We start from the raw sequence: 17,730 nt of genomic DNA, 5'->3' as shown, positions 1-17,730 counted from the left end.
TGTGACAGTAATGGACACAAAACATCACCTTCTCTGCTTCTGCTTAGTCACTTGAGCCGTACTTGACCTTTTTGTTGTAGTGTTGCAGCACTCTATTGTAAACACTGGATTTTGCACTCTCAAGTGCATTTTTGTGGTTTTCTCTCTCTGTATGAGTGGTGTTCTCATAGGTCTTAGTTTACAAATTGTTATTTGTGTGGTAAGATGTTCTCACTTCAGTCAGTTATGTATTTCTACTACAGCTACCACTGCTACTGCTGCCACTACCTCCTCTACTACTACTACTACTACTACTATTACTATTACTTTTACTACTTTTACCACCACAACAGATGAACATTTGCAGTCGCACAGCTGAATTTATACACCTGAAGGTGGACTTTGGTTTCACTTTGGTGTTTGACCCGGTTGGTTTTTCCATGACTCACTTTTAACTCCATTTACAGCTGCTATTTAATGATAATTATAATAATAATAATAAACTTTATTTATACTGCACCTCTCATACAGAGGGTGTAGCTCAAAGTGCTTTACAGTAAAATGAAGAAACAACAGAGAATAAATAAATACTGCATGATAAAACCAAGCAAATAACGAGAAGAGGTCTGCTAAGAATATGTGAAAGATAGAAATAAAACAAAGGAAGAGTGACAGTTTAAAGCAATGCTGAGTGAATAAGTTATCAGTTGTCATTTAAAAAGAGCTTGCATCTCTTATATCCTCGGGCAGGGATAGTTTTGGTGCACAAAAAAAAAAAATGCTGAGCTGCCAATTTTCTTATTTGTTGTATTAAAATGTGATCTGCGTCTGGATAAGGGAAAACACATGTTAATTTCAAGTCAGGCTGCGCACAACGATGCACGCAACGCATCATTGTGGTCAGAATTTGATTGAACATATCAGTGCACAGCGATTGATATCAGCAGAGTCAGCTATTTGTAAATGCAGTTCAGACAGAGTGTTAGGTTTTGTTGTTTTTTTTGTTTTTTTTTTTTGAGAAAGCACCACCCATGTGGGTAGGAATGTCGTGACTCACTCTGGAGTTTGCCATCCGCTCAGCTTTTACAAAAAAAAAAAAAAAAAGACTCAAGAGCAAGAATCTGTTTCCACCGGTCGTTGCTGCTACTTTTAACTGATTGACTGTGAAGGAGTCGCCGTGTGTTCATGTGAGAGCTGTTGTAAGAAGACAAATAAATATCAAGCTCTCTGTATAATCTTTAATTAACTGACTCCTGCTGGGTTTTTTTTTTGTTGTTGACAGACAATTTCTAACTTATTCATAAATAAATGTAATCACAATAGCGCCACGATGCAGACAACAGCACTTCTTGTGTAAATGGAAAAGTCATAATGGCCCCCATATCCAGACAGTTTACTTTACACTGGGATTTGTTGGCAAATTCTTTTTCAACTTTTTTTTTTTTTTTTACAACATTTTGTCTGCTTTTATGTCGTCTTATCTGATTTTCATCTGTTCTTATTTTCCTTTTTGCACGATTGTTCTTGTGTGTGTGTGTAATGATCTGCTTTTATGGAGCTGCCCCAAAGCAGTTTCCTCTCAAACGTTGACAAGGCAATAAAGTACAGACCAAACATACAATTCCCTTTGTAATATGTCAGATTATTGTGCCAGTACAGATATTTTAGAAGGCGTTTTGTGTTCAGATATAAGGCAACAATTTTAATACTGTATTGCTTTGTTTTTACGGTGTCATTGTAACTTTGGTCAGTTGGCCGCATCACAAAGGTCTTATAGTCTGTTAACCTTGAACATATCATTGTTAACAGCTCACTGTCACTGCTATATAGATACGAGAAGCTTTGTTAGAGTGTGGGAAACTGATTGTAACCTTGGTATTTAGGATAGTGTGTTTCTTTACAGTTACATAAACACATACACGCGCACACACACACACACACACACACACAATTCAGCAAATCTCAGCTTGATTGCCAAGGCACATCTGGTCTTAATGAGGTGGGTGTGTGTGTGTGTGTGTCACTATGCCTTTGCTATTCAGCTTGCCTGGCCTTGTATTGAAGTGGTGTTGAGTCTTTTACAGCCACCCACTGCTTTACAACACAAAGCCTATGCTTTTAATTGTTGGATAATAGTGTGTGTGTGTGTGTGTGTGTGTGTGTGTGTGTACTGATAGTAGTTATAAAAACCATCGCGTATATTTTGTCTGCACACATATGTCAAGGCCTGTTCGTCTGTTTGAACAGTGCAGATTCTCCCCGCCGTCTTTGATGCCGATAGCAGTGAAGTTTTGATATGCGGTCTGTGGGAACAGATTCGGCCTTAATGCTCATCACCGGCTTTTCCCCCAAAGGCACCGTATGCACTCGGCACCAACTGACGCCGTAGACAGAGAACGTGTTTCAGATTTCGTGTTTCGGCCCAAAGTTTCACCCTTAATCCTGTGGCACCTGGTAATTTCGAGTCTTATATCCTTTCACAGTTGCTCCGCTCTACTAAATCCACTGCTGTTCTTCTATTTCTTCTACCATGTTGCTTCTTTACTTCTTTTTTTTTTCTGTCTTTGAAATCAGAACCAGTTACCCTGTTATATTTGCCCTTTTTATATATCTCCAGACAGACAAAAAAACAACCATCAAACACAGAAAATGGCCAAATGACTGCTTTCATGTGAAACGCAGTGTGTTGTAGTACCAAGAAATTGCTGTATAAAGTATAAAGACCTCACTATTATTAGCTGTGAACAAGCATTTTTCACCTATTATGTTTTTGACCCTCATGCTAAAACAGCTGCAGCTAAGGAGACAATTAGCACCTCTAAGAAAGATAATGATAAATCACCAACAACAAGAGACAAACAAAAGACTAAACAGGGGTAAAGTACTGGAGCGAACCCAGAGTTTCACTTGTTGGTGCTCTAATGTGTTCACGATCATCAACCTGTTCCTCATCCCAGGGTTTGCCTTCCCAGAATGGGCCTACAAACCGGAGTCCAGCCCGGGCTCCAGGCAGATCCAGCTGTGGCACTTCATCCTGGAGCTGCTGAGGAAAGAGGAGTACCACGACGTCATCGCCTGGCAGGGAGACTACGGAGAGTTTGTCATCAAAGACCCGGATGAGGTGGCCCGCTTGTGGGGGGCCAGGAAGTGCAAACCACAGATGAACTACGACAAGCTCAGCCGAGCGCTAAGGTGAGACTGAAGTAGAAGATGTGAAAGATGACACCTCTACACCGTGTCTAGACCATTTGCTTCCTTTACATACAGATGTTTGTATCTGAAAGTCTCACAGTCACGTGTCTTTCACTCACACACGTTTACACCAGACTGTAGATAACACACCTTGTCATCACTATTCACACATGACGCAGGTCTGAAACCCATATGTGCGTCTATAGCTGCTAACGATAGCATGATTCCACACTGTGTATAAGTCCACATGCAACTGATCGCTGCAATGTTGTTTTAAAGCTAGAGATTCTGCATGATTTATAGCAATTATTTTATTTAATTTGCCACCTTTTTAATCATGTTTCTTTGTGATTGAGAAGAGCAGAAAGTCTCTCCCTTGAAGAAATAGGTGTGCATTCTTACAAAATGAGTCTTAAAAGTTCAAATATATGCAAAAGGTTTAGACTAAGTAGAGGTTTACATAGAAATCTTCAGTTCAAGCCATGATGGACCCAATCTAAACCTACATCAGGAGCAGGACTGCAAAGCCAGTTCGGATCACACCTATTTATATATATAACACCGATGACAAACACCGGATTTTCTTAGCTCATTGCTTCAGCGTGAAAGGTAATACCTGTGCTTTAGAAGCGGCTAGTCCTGACGGGTTGCTAATATTTAGGCCATGTGTTCTTAATAGGCATCAAAAAACCAGGAGGAGTCAGATGATGGCAAAAAGCCCAGATGGGTTCATCGTGGCAGTCTCAAGTTACAGGAACTGGAATCGTGTTTGGTTTGAACTCCAGATGAACCGTGATAAATAAATTCAGTGAGGCATAGGAGATTGATTTTTTTTAAAATGCATCAAATTTGTAGAGCGGAGTAAAGGATAGTGTTTGTGTCCATTCACTTACACCAGAATTTGACTTTGTGTCTGTTTAACTGCACCATACAAGGTGTAAAAACAAGCTTAAGTTTCATTTTATAATGAATGAATAATATAATTTAAGCTGTTTATGATGTTTATCATCTGTCCAATTCTCTTCTTTTGTTGAATAATAGATGATATAAAGGATCACTGGAACATTTTTAATCCACTTGAGTCTAGTTTCCCTCATTATAATTGGTTTTATGCAACGTTGTTGACCTTGGAGTTCTCTTATTTCTTATTAATTATATATTTATCTCTTATTTCTCACACTTTCGCTCAGGTTTCAGCTTAATTACAAACGCTGTAGGATGTGTAAGAGAAGAAAAAAAGAAAAGATTTTGGCGTTTTGCTAGTGAACCGCACATCTGCGGTGCGTGTTAAAACTCCAGGGTGACGGTCGATTTTTAGAAACACACACCTTCCACCCTCCGCGGAGCACATGTGGGGGATGCTGCAGAGTTTTATTTAGCTGCCAGTCTGTTCTCTCATCATCATCATCATCATCACCATCATCATCATCATGTACACAAAAACACACACATGCACACACACACAGCTAGTCATCGGTGTCGCCTCCTGTGTTGTAGGTTGGTGTGGGTTATAGTTTGCCATGGTGATGACTAGTTACACTGCCTCGTCACCACACACACACACACACACACACACACACACACTCACACACACCCACATAAACACACATACACTTAACACCTTGTTATATGTCAGTCCTCCTCCAGCCCATCTGTGTCTAGTTTGTGGCTTAAACCTTTTTTTTGTGTGTGTGTGTGTGTGTCTACAACTTACCCTTACATGGCTGCGTAGCGCTGCATTCAAAGACGCTTAACCTTTCTGAACTTGTGTAAAAATATATTTTAAACACATATCTCCCTCTTCAGGCTGTGATCATGTACGTAAAGAGCTCTGTTTGTTTCTGAGAAATACTGAGAGATGCTTCATAACTAATTTGTCCAGCTTGCCAGTTAAGATGATAAAATTGGTAAACTTTTAGTATAACTATCGGGAACATATTATTAAAATACAGTCTGATTTATTCATCCTCTGTTTTTGGAGAAGCAGATCAAAGTCAGTTATTTGAAAAATGTCAAACTTGTCAGAAATAGACCCAAAAAAACTTTGATCTTGAAATTAAATATGAGTTATATCCTTTAGAAGGAAATGAGGCCAAAAGGTTTAAGAGTAATTTGATACAGGAGCAGTTATTTTCTGTCTGGTCACGGTGAGTATTTTAATATCAAGGACCAGCTGGTGTGTGTGTGTGTGTGTGAATGTCTTTTTTTTTGTGGTTTGTAGACCTTTTATATAAATGAAGGGCTGTTAATTAATTCTAAAGTCTTTGGAAGAAAGTTCTGTCTTTGTTAGATGTCTTTGATTGATGCTTCTCAGTGTCTTTGAACTGCATTGATTCACGTACAGCATGTGCTTGCATCTGTGTGTTCATTCATGCAAATATATGTATGTGTGTGTGTGTGTGCGCGCTGTGTTCACACACACATCTACGTGTGTGTTCAATACACAGAGGTTGAGTCTATACAGTTAAAGTCCTTTCTAGTTTATTTGAAGGAAGTTCAAATGGTCTTCAAAGAGCTGGAGGCCTCGAGCGAGCCTGGGCCCGGTATGTGAGACAGGCTGTCCCATATTGACTCAATACTGTTTGAGTGTGTGCGTGTGTGTGTGTGTGTGTGTGTGTGTTCCTTTCACATGTATGTGCCTGGCCTTTTCCCCGACTTGTTCAAAGTGCCATCCGCAGTGAACATTATGTCCCCCCCCCCCCCCCACAGCTTCTACAGCATATGCAGGCCTGATGTTGTCAATACATGCATACAAATGCTGCTTTTTACCCCCCTGTCATGTGTGTTCATTAGAGTGTGTGTTTATCAGAAAACCATGAAAATGCTCATCTCGATATTCTAGAGCACAATGTGGCGTCCAATAAACAGTCCAAAACTCAGAAATATTTATTTTACTATCATGTAAAACCAAGAAAAGCAGCATTTTTTTACATTTAAAGACTTGGAAGCATCAAATCTTTGGCATTTGGGCTTAAAAATGCTCTAAACGATTAATCAGTCATCGAAATAGTTGCATTATTTTCCTTTAATCAACTAATCTTTGCAGCTCCTTTATATGTAAAACACTAAGATTTAAAAAAAAGATGCATCAGCAGTGTTTTAAATAGTCATGATTAGTATATTTATATGTATTATTTGTAGCATCTCAAACATTTAAGTACAAACATTGCAAGAAATGTTAAATGCAGGACTCTTACTTTTAATGGAGGATTTTTCCAGTATAGTATGGGTATCTTTGCTGGCATTTACTTAAGGATTACAACACTTATTCCACCCCTGCATGCCTCTACACATGTGTGATACATGTGATCGTATTATTAAAATGATCAAATGCCGCTGTGTGAAAACTGTGTGTTCTCAAATATCTCAGAAAAAACTGTCTGTCTGCATTGGATGTTAGATCCTGTATGCCTGCTGTACAGTATATCTGCCAGCTGCTCGTGTGTGTGTGTGTGTGTCTGTTTGTGTTTGCATAGGGCTAGGCACAATCTGTGTGTGTGTGTGTGTGTGTGCTCCGGTACACGTACAGCTTATGTAACGTTCAGGCATGTTATAACTCCACTTCGCCTGCTATGTGTGTGTGTGTGTGTGTGTGTAGGTGCTTGCTTGTATGTGTGCAACGAGGTTGTGTGTAGCTGTGGTAAATGTGGTGTGCGTTTATATGTGTGTGTGCATGTGTGTGTGGTCTGACTTAACCTACTTTCCGGGACACATTTCAGACTGAACACCAGTTAATTGGGGATAAAAGCAATGTCCCCAAATTGGAATAAAAAGCTGATTTTTTTTTTTGGGCTGGAGGTTAAGTTTAGGGTTAGGCAAGTAGTGGTAATGGTTAGGGTAAGTCGCCAGGAAATAAATGTAAGTCTGTGTGATGTAACCAAATGTGAGCTAAGTAAACGTGTGTGTGTGTGTGTGTGTTTGTGTGTGTGCGTGCTCTCACCCCTCTGTATTACATGCGATAGTGTGGGTGTGCGTAGTAGTCGGCTCAATCCGAAGAGGCCCTTCACTCATTGAGTCACTGAGGGGCTTCTGGTTCACCCGATCCTCTTGTACTTTGTTTTCTATTGTACCAAACTCCAGTGACTAATATCTGTCCACACTGAGGCAAGGATACAGCTGGGCACAGCTTCGTCCTTATGACTAATAATTATATTCACGATGTGACTGTCTTATCTTATTCACATCTTAGCTATTTTTCAAGCTGTAACGGTGTGTAAAAAAAATCAAAGTTGTTGTGGTCACAGTTTGGTATTGTCATTGATCATTTTGTAGGATTTTTGACTCGGCAGAGTGAAGTAGTGTTTTCTAATAATTCCTAGAATTTGTTTGATCCCCCTCAAAGTGAAAAGGGTGGGGTTTAATGTCAGGTTATTATGATTGTATAAACATTAATCACCTCACAGATATATGACTCTATTCTCTATTAACCTCTTATATTTTATTACTGTAGTTTTACCTTCATATTAGTAGTGATGATGTCTTGTTTTTTGATCTGGATGGATGGATGGTACAAACTGAAATGCTCATCTTGCATGGATTTACAGTTATTGACAAGCAGGAGACCTATTTTCAACTTCAAGCAAATCAGTATTTTGATGCACAGATTTAGCCAACCAGCTCCTCTCTGCTACTAGAAAGGATGAATAACATTTTGCACTTTCCAGAATGGAGTTGCCATTCACACTCGAATGAGAGACATTGATTTAGAGGGTTTTATGTAAAGAAATATGAATGTGGTTTAGTCCAGAGGCTATCAGTGAGTCACAGGGAGCCATTTTATCATCGTTTAGATGAGCTGTCAGCACTCGCTATTCACTCCTCTACATCTCTCTGTGTTGTCGACGATGACTAATGCACTCTTACTAATGGAGCCGCCTGGGTAAGGCTCAATCAGAGCGGCTGTCTCACTTCCTTAAGTAATCACAGTGAGAGTTAGAATCTAACCGTGTGTTCACATTATGAGCAGCTTGTCTAATTGTGTGCTCTGCACTGATTAATGTAGAATGACCATGCAAGGAGTGCTTTAAACCACCACGTCCTGGTGTCTGATGCTTCATTTTTCTGTGATATTACATTGCTTTTGCTGCATTTAACATAAAAAAAACTTCAAACTTCACACTGCATGTTCCTTTTTGGTTGTTACAATAAAAGTTCAAGGATTGAAAACGTTCTAATGGCTGTAATTATGTTTTCATCCATATGCTGCTATGAGCTGCTCATGTACAGAAGTTATTTCACTTAGTGCTGAAAGGAAGTGAGAGAGTTGATTAGCCAGTAGCCTGTCTTTTGGTTACATGTTGATCATGTTGTTTACATTGTGAAAAATCTACCGGTAACCCGCTGAAAGATGACACACGTTCTGCTCTTCTCTTCAGATACTACTACAACAAGAGGATTCTCCACAAGACCAAAGGGAAGAGGTTCACCTACAAGTTCAACTTCAACAAACTAGTCCTGGTCAACTACCCCTTCATCGACATGGGCACTGGTACGTACACACACACACACACACACACACACGCTCGTTTTCCTGCACAAACTCCCGCGTTAACACACCCTAAAGCGGTCTAATGTGTCAGACTCCGAAGAGTAAAAGTCTCAGTGGAGTAATTCAGATTTTATTATCGTTTACAGAGTTGTTTCACTTTATAAAACAGGCACTTAATCAGAGCCTTTTGGTAGTTGATATTATTGAATCATGAATTATTCAAATTGTCCGCATTTGGCGGCTGAAATCCAGTTACGTTCAGTGAAAATAAAGGAATCACACTTGACAGCGAGGACCTGTTTAAGGAGTATCAGCTCTAAGACAAACAAATATATTTTTTATTTTGATGCTGTTTACTTGTTAGGGGGGGGGGGGATGCTGCTTCACTTCACTTTATGTAGCTGTTACAGGGAGCCAATCATAATCCCTTATTTTTCCCAGCCAGAGAAAAAGCGCATCATTAGCAATGACACTTTTAGAGCAGAAAAAGACAGAAAGAGTGTGTATGACTAAGATAATTCAGTTGTTGAAAGACTCCAATGAGTGTGGTGGGGGGGACTTATAACAATTTATTTGCCAAAAACAGCTGGAATAAGTAAAAATGTAGAGCGGTTTTGAACACAATCCAAATATAAATTGCATATAATCTCAATTTTTGTCTGAAAATTTCCTACTTGGTGCCATCCTAGTAGAAGAACAAATCATATACACAAACAGGATTTGGCTGTAGTGTGTGTGTGTGTATGTGCCTGGTTACTATGTGTGTGTGTGTGTGTGTGTGTGTGTTTCTTCTAAGACATCAGTGTGCCACGTACCAGTTTATCCCTCTCCTCCCTCCTCTGAAGCCGTCTCTCGTTCTGGTCCCGGCCACCCAGTGTAAACACAGCCCATATGGAGCGTTGGATACTGGGTGACATGAGTGCAGCACAAAACTTTAATTATAGCCTCCGTGTGATGTGGCCCACACACTGACATGTTGTGATATGATGGTTTCATACGATGGTTACACACACACACACACACACACACACACACATGCCCACGTCAATCTGGATTGATACGCAAACACAGACTCTTGCAAACATATACACTAGACAAACACACACACACACTCTCCTCTCATCATCTTTGACACACATGGCTGTGAGATGTGCACTTTTTTTTAAAAAACGAGAGAGAGAGAGACACACACACACACACACACTCACTCAGTGGCACTGGAAAAAACAGAGGAACCCAACCCATGTTTGTAATGGCAGTAAGAGCGACTTTTCCAGTATTTAATTCTGGCACGTGCACGGATGCCAAGAATTTATTGCAGTGCCACAGTCTCCCTGGCAGGAGAGAGAACGAACGAGGGAGGGAGGGAGGGAGAGAGAGAGGAGGGGTTGAAAGAGAAGGGAACTTGTGGCTTTGTGTAACCCAGTGTTTTCTTTCTGTGTGCCTGTGACCCTCTGGGTAAAATTGTTGGGAGTTATGGGAGACATGTGACCTACTCTCATTAGTTACTTTCCCCCCTTTCTCTTCAGATTAAAGGGTCAGTTCATCAAAATTTCCAAAAAAATGTACTTATCTAGGTACAGTAGATATGTGTCTCAGGTGTCTGCCTGCACCCCAATACAACACAAGTTAATGGCATTTCTTTTTTTTTTAGTGCTCATATTATTGACAGCTGGAAAAAAGTCAACAGTAGCGTCTCTTTCCAGAAATGATTCTGCATAATCCACAGACCTTCACTGTTAATTCTTATCATTGGAACCACTTTTTTTAAAGTATAAATAGTGCCTTTTTAAAAACTGTTGACAGCATGTTCTGTGGATAATAATGAGCGAAAGAGACACTGGTTCTTGAAATAGAGGTTGGTTTTAAATGTCATATTTTATGCAAACCACTGACTTTGCAAACCACTTATGCAAAGTCTGTTGAGATTCTTATTTGTTGTTTTTCTTCTCAACAAATCCCACAAACAAATCCAACAACATCAAGTATTGTTTCTGTAGCCAAAACCTGATAGTTAGATGTTCCTCCTTTGCCATAGAGCAGCGTCCTGCTGCTAGAAATACTCACTAGAGAACCGAATGTGTGTTAATCTGCAGCTGAAAATAGTCCCCAACAGTTTCACAATTTTCTCCTGTTTGAGTAACATTTTCTTAAAACTAGTGCTCGGCTGTTAGGAAATTATTTTGCTGTTATTTAGTGTTTAACTAACTCAGCCCTTTTTCTTCCTCACAGGTCGAGGTGTTCCACAGAGTGCCCCTCCTGTTCCCACCGGAGGCACCCATTTCCGTTTCCCCCCTTCCACACCTTCAGACGTCCTGTCATCCAGCGAGGAGCTGCGCAGCCCGGGCATGTTCAGCAGCGTAGCCCGCCGTATAGCCCGCGGCTCCGTCAGCGACTGCAGCGACGGCACCTCCACCAACTCAGAGCTAGAAGAGGCCGTCGGGGCAGAGGAAAGAGGCGTAGGGCCTGACAGGGCTTTCAGGGGTCTGCTTCCTCCCCGCCTGCCTCACGATTCTCTCTTCAGGGTCTACGGCGGAGCCCCCAACCCAGCAGGGCTCCCCAGACCTGGCCACAGGGTCCACCCAGAGCCTCTATCCCCATTCCCTGTCTCCCCCCTGCCTGGCCCCGGGGGTCTACTGGCCCCGACTCTGTCCCCAGCCCTGTCCATGACCCCTACTCCCCACCTGTCCTACACCCCCTCCCCCTCCCTGTCCTCTCCCATGTTGGGCTCCCACTTCTCCTTCAACCCGGAGGACATGAAGCACTACCTGCAGGCCCACACCCAGTCCGTCTACAACTACCACCTCAGTCCCCGAGCCTTCCTCCACTACCCCAACATTGTCATCCCTCAGCCCCACCGCCCCACCCCAGAGAAGCCGGCCGCTCATCACCTCCACGGCCCGCCCCTGCCACTCTCCCATTCGCTCAGCCAGCAGCAGGGAGGCGGAGAGGACGGGCAGCAGCACCCATCACCGTTCAAGTTCAAGCTGCAGCCGCCTCCACTCGGGCGCAAACAGAGGGAATCAGGGAGCTCATTGGCTTCTTCTTCTTCCTCCTCTTCCTCCGGCCAGTCCTCCTTGTTTACAGGATCTGGTCAGATAAGCAGCTCTGCCTTGGCTGCAGGGCCTCCTAAGATCAAGGTAAGACTGCTGACGTACAGGATGTGGTGTTTCTACGAAGTCTTAAATGCCGTCAGCTCATGTTGTTTATTACTCTTCCTCTCCAGGTGGAGCCCATATCCGACATCGAGTCAGAGGAAGAGGTGGAGGTGACTGACATCAGCGAGGAGGATGAGCTGAATCACAACGAGGAGAATGACGAAGGTGACATCTTCACCCCGACGGCTTATCACCATCGTCACCAGCTCAACAACCATTACCAAGCTAACGGGACCGGCGGCAGCCCCTCCGCCCCTCCACCACACAGTAACCCCGAGGATGACCCTGACGATGACGAGGAGGTCTTCAAGACACCCGCCACTCCACCTCTTGGCAGCGGCAGCCTGGCCTTCCCGCTGATCAACCTGAAGAGCGAGCCGGGTCAGGGACTAGCGGCTCCCATCAGCCCCGGAGGCACGCGCTGCATCCCGCTCAAACTCCGCTTCAAGCGTCGCTGGAGCGAAGACCAGAAGATGGAGGCGGACGGAGAAAGGGATGAGGCCGAGGATAAGAAAGTGAGGGCCGAGGGAGAGGAGGAAGCGGAGGGCAAGAGAGAGGAAGCGGGGAGGAGAGGGGGCGAGGTGGAAAACGGGGGAGGAAGAAGTGTTATTTTGGGGTTGATGCTGCCACCGCCTCCCACCCAGCGCAGAGCGAGCTCGGAGCTGCAGAGGGCTACGGCGCAGCTGTCTCTGGAAAACACTGGCTGCTGAGCTTCACGCAAACACGCACACACACACACACAGGGGATCCTACTTAGATACAAAACACACACCTCTGGGAGTCTTGTTAACAGATTTATTAGTTTTATATAGACCATAATGCTTTGTGGGTTCTTCTCAGCAGTAGTGACTGAAGCAGGTTTTGCTTTGACAAAAAAAAGAGTGTGATCAATCACAAAAACAGCTGATTAAATAAACACACTGATCGTACTCTTCAGTGTGTCAATATGTACATGTATCGTATGTATGAAGTTGTGTTTTTTTGTGCAATAATTAAAGGAGTTGTTGGACACTTTTTACTGACCTCACAGCCCCAGCAGCTCCTTAAATTACTCTACAGAAACCAAATCTTTTCCTACGTAGGTTACATCTACATGTTCATAAGATGGCGAAGAAACAAGATGAATGAACTCTGCAAGCTGATGCAAGGATTGCGATGCATTATGATCTATGTAAAACCATAAAACATATACGTGCCTGTGTAGCCTCTTGTGTGCTGCAAGGCACCTTATCAAACATGAACACGGCAGACAGTCTCTCTGCTGTGATTTACAACACTAAAAAAAAAATAACCAAATTTAGTCTGTATAGTGACTTTTGTCCCATTTTTAACATTAAGGCCCTTCAAAGAGGGAGCCTACTCTTAATATCGCCTTAGGAATTGCACACTGCCTTTTTAACGCCTCCTCACCCTCATAGTGCCAGTAAGTCTGCCAGGGATGGCCTCATATCACACCTGTGCCCAGATTATGTCTTTTAACGGGATTAGCTGGTAGGTTATGTGGATTTGTTCACAAAGGCGGCCTGAATTGTACAGCAGTAAATTGAAATGAGTTTTAATGAATCTCACCCACTCCTGTCTCTCCTTAAAGGCGGCGTGCCCGCCTCCTCTTCTTTTTTTCCTCCTTTGTTCTCACCATAACAGACAGATCCTGATGTTACTAAAATAAAAAAAAAAAAAAAAAAAAAAACACTTTTAACAGCCCTGATAGAGATTACAGAAGTGCCTCTCTGTCTGCACCCATCACCATGCAGTCGTTTACAAGATGGAGGGGCAGTGAGCAAAAAAAAAAAAAAGCCTCAGACACAGATTCACCGACGGATCTTACAAACTGAAGAGGGATTTTTTTTTTTTTCCTGTCAAGAGGTGATTATAAAGAACTCTCCAATCACAGTCTTTTTCACCAGGAAGCAACTCAGACACTATGAGACTGCATCAGGGCCAGACTGAGTGGACTCCTCAGCTCATTCACTACAGTGTATAAAGACGTATAATGAGGGGTGGATTTGTACATCTTGAGGACAAACTAAGCCCGATGAGGAGAGGAAGATTATTGATGAACTGACTTTGACTTCTCAAACTCTGACCTGTCACACGGACGGCGTCATCAAGACGTTTGTTAGCCAGCGAACGGACGCGGTTCCCCCCCCCCCCCAACTGTACAGCTAAAACCACCCGGGTCTCTGAGGAACACTCCGGATCTTTCTCTCCTTTTTTTTTTTTTCTCTTCTTCTTCTTCTTCTTCTTCGCTCGCTGAGGAAATGAGGAAGCAGCTACTGGCAAGGCTGTAATTACAGACGTTCGTTTCTGAATGTTGCGTGCATGTCTGCGTGCGCGTGCGTGCGCGTGTGTGTGTGTGTGTGTGTGTGGACACAAAAGCTGGTGCGAAAAAAAAAAAAAAACATCAGGCCTCAAGTAAACTGTCATGGATACAGAGATTGTTCTCAGCTTTTTTAGTGTCCCTGGGTGACTTCGCACAATCTTTTGAGGGGTTTGGAGGTTTGAGGGCATTCTTCGTGTTTTTTTTCCTCCCTCAAACGTTAAGATCAACAGCTCCCTTCTGCATTCCCCTCGTGTTTAAAGACTCTATTCTTTCTGTCAAAGGACACTCGTGCCTCTTAAGGACGTGGACAGTATTTTTAGGGCATTTGCAGTGATCTGAGGGCTTTCTGCATTTTGGAGATAATAAGCCGAATCTGTTCATGTGATGTTTTGAGAAGCAACAATTGAAGCAAACTGATTTGTTAAGGGAGAGGGAGGGGAGGGGAGGGGAGGGGGGAGGAGAGAGAGAGAGAACGACGGGGAACCATGTAATGAATGTCAAACATCAAGGATAACTCAGGCAAATCTTCACTGAGATATTGAGAAACAACTTATTTTTATGACATTTTATTCATAATAGTTTTAAAAGGAGAGAAAAAAATAAAAAAGACATTGCGCCCATTTTAATGAACAAACAATTCCAAATAAGATTGTGCCTTTTTTAAGCCAACATGAGTTTTTTTTTGTTTTTTCCCCCCCTGATTTACCCCCCCAGCAAAAACATTTTATCACACATACACAAATTACCACCATGCCTTCTGTTTTTTGTAAAAGAGATACAGACTAAGTAAATCTACACATATATATTTTATTCAAATATATATTGAATTCAAATATTATATTTCAATATGGTCATTTGATACAAATCAGGAAAAAAAATCCTACTATTTTTAACGGTAAAGATATGTATATATTCTAATGGGCATATTATTACCAGTATAATTCAGCCTTTGCCTTCTCACCCTTGCCTTCTCTTGACCGTTGAGCTGCAATGACCAAGGCCACCGGTATCAGAGTTTTATATTTATATTGTAAAAATAAAAAACAGTTATTGTGTATTCAGGGGACTGAGGGTGTGACAGGACAAATGACTAAGCGTGAACGTTTTAACCAGACCTGGGTCAGACCGTATTTACCTAGTTAGTTGGCGTGTTTGTTTTAAAATCACTGGAGTATCAGTCGGGCGGGGTTTACCGCATCAGGACAGAACAGTCGGTGCCAGTCAAACTGTCACAGCCACAGAAAGGTAAATTAAATTCCCTTTTGTAAACATGTCGGCTCTCCTCACTTTGTGCTTGCCTGGTAAACCCCACCCGCCTGGAACCAAAACTCCTAAATTATTTGCAGCCGCTGTTTGACCCAGATCTGCTTAAAAAAAAAAAATGTTAAAAAAAAGCCAAAAAAAAAAAAAAGCGGAGGCGCAGGTCGTAACAGGGAGCCAGTAACGGACTCGCGTTTTAAGAGCAGACGGATTCTGATTGGACGATATCGAGCAGGTTTTTCAGTTTCTGCGTCACCTCGCCAGGGACCGCAGCCGGTGATACGACTGGACTTTGGTTTGAGCGTGGACTGTGGACTCTAGCAGCTTTGTGTGGACCGAGTGCGTATGGGTTGGTCTGAACCCTGCCCATACACACACACACACACACACACACATACACTCTCACACACACACACACACACCCCATCCTGGTTAGAGTGAGGCTTTAGTGTGGCTAGAATAAAGGGAAACATGACATCACACGTGACATCAGGCGCCCCCACAGTCTCGCTGGAATAGACGGCATAACCATAGAAACTACACACACACACTCTTACACACACACACACACACACACACACACACAGAGAGGAAATGGCATCACAAAAACCTCAGAGCAGAGTGGAGAGAGAGGGACTTCCCATAATCTGACTCGCTCATTCTGCTCGGTGTGTGTACGTGCGTTCGTGTGTGTTTGTGTGTGTGTGAATGTGTGGTTTCTATGGTTATGCCAACTACACGCATACACAAAAAAAAAAAAAAAAAGCGATTCAACCAGCTCAAGTCTGCGTTTTGAACATAGACATTGTCTTTTTTTTTTTTTTTTTTTTTGAAATGTGTTATTTTTCTTCACCAGGCACAGGAAAGCGTCATACATCTATCCCTCTACATGCTTTAACTGGCTTTTTGACTTTATCAGCATTCCTCATTTTAAAAAAAAAAAAAAAAAAAAAAAAAAAAAAGGAGGTCAAACCTACTTTTTTTGTCCTTTTGAGACACTGCCAGCAAAAACATTTTTAGGGAACTTTTAAGGACAGATGTAGCACAGTTAAGTTGAGAGAGGTGTCTGATGAAGAGAAATAATTTAAAAACAAAAAAAACGTCGAGCTTTACCCGAACTGTTGCACCTGTGCTTCCTAACCTGTCGTGGCTTCATAAATAAAAAAAAAAAACAAAACAAGAGAATAACTGTTTCCCCACTGGGTTGATATTTTCACACCTTTTATTTCTCATCAATGCTATTTCTTATCATTTTCTTCTGTATTTTTTTTTCAGACATATTACTGTTACTCTTGTAATTATTATATTATTAACATGACTATTTTGATTATTTTGTACACTCTTGTCATGGCCTCGCCTCTTCTCCATGAATTTCTGGTTTTCTGTGAATTTGTCCTTTTTTTTTTTTTTTTTTTTTTGGTTCCAGTTTGCACTCTTCCCCATGGACTTCAACTAGTCAGCTTCAGTGCAGTTTTTTTTTTTTTTTTTTTTTGTACTCGCGCTGATGTTTTTTAACCATTTGACCATGGACAAGAGGAGGGTCACATAATCCCCACATGATATACAGCAGGGGGGAAACTATTGTTTTCATTTTTTGGATGTTGTATATATATTTTTTTTTTCATTTTGGAGGATTCTGTAAGAAAAAAAGAGCATTGTACTGTTTAACCATTGTATTATTTTTGAAACGCGTTCCCCTGTCCTCTCTTCGGTCGTCTGTCTCTCCTCTCATGTCCACCTGAGTGGTGAGCCGTCACTCCAGAGGAGAGACGGAGACTCTTGTTTTTATCATGGAGGAAGCACCTGTACTTCTGTTTCTCTTCTATCTGTTCATCTTCATTTGTAATTAAACAATAATCAGGGTTCATTAAAAAAGGTAAAAAATGGATGTCGGCTTGTCTGTTTCTCTTCTCTTCACTTGTTTCACCTTCTCAAACATTCATTTCTTTAAGCTTCGTTTGGGAATAATTTCACAAATCAAGAGTTAGAATGGGAATAATTTCACAAGCGTAGGTTTAAAAGTTATTTTTTGGATGTCAGTGGATTGATCCGCCACTTTGGTGCAGACTGAATTACTATTAATTTGTCAGACAGACGTTCATGGTGCCCAGAGGATGCGTCCTAAATTTGATGCTTCTATTACTTTTTTCTTTAGCACCACCACGAGGTTAACGTTCATGGTTTTGAGAGAAACACCTCAACAATGTTTGGGTGGATTTTAATTATCAATTAGTGCAAACATCAAGTCAAAATGCACCAAGTACTTTGGTTATGAATGAGTAAATATAATGAGCAATACCTGCTAAACTAATAACATCAGTCTCAGATGT

General features: G+C 41.9%; 1 protein-coding gene across 2 annotated transcripts in view; it reads left to right on the top strand.

Moving 5' to 3' along the window:
• erf (Ets2 repressor factor) overlaps nucleotides 1-17,288 on the top strand; it is a 42,634-nt gene extending 25,346 nt beyond the window's left edge. The window contains exons 2-5 of one of the 2 annotated variants that reach the window (XM_044335409.1): nucleotides 2,952-3,171; nucleotides 8,547-8,659; nucleotides 10,892-11,799; nucleotides 11,886-17,288. In XM_044335409.1, coding sequence (XP_044191344.1) covers nucleotides 2,952-3,171; nucleotides 8,547-8,659; nucleotides 10,892-11,799; nucleotides 11,886-12,527 — 1,883 coding nt within the window. In that variant the 3' untranslated portion in view covers nucleotides 12,528-17,288. Of the gene's footprint in view, nucleotides 1-2,936; nucleotides 3,172-8,546; nucleotides 8,660-10,891; nucleotides 11,800-11,885 lie in introns of both variants that reach the window. The other variant, XM_044335408.1, reaches the window with a different exon arrangement.
• The last annotated feature ends 442 nt before the right edge of the window (nucleotides 17,289-17,730 follow it).

Source organism: Thunnus albacares, chromosome 19, assembly GCF_914725855.1.
Source record: "Thunnus albacares chromosome 19, fThuAlb1.1, whole genome shotgun sequence".
Lineage (NCBI taxonomy): Eukaryota > Metazoa > Chordata > Actinopteri > Scombriformes > Scombridae > Thunnus > Thunnus albacares.
Note: the sequence above shows the minus strand (reverse complement) of the source record. Positions and strands in the feature narration are given on the sequence as shown.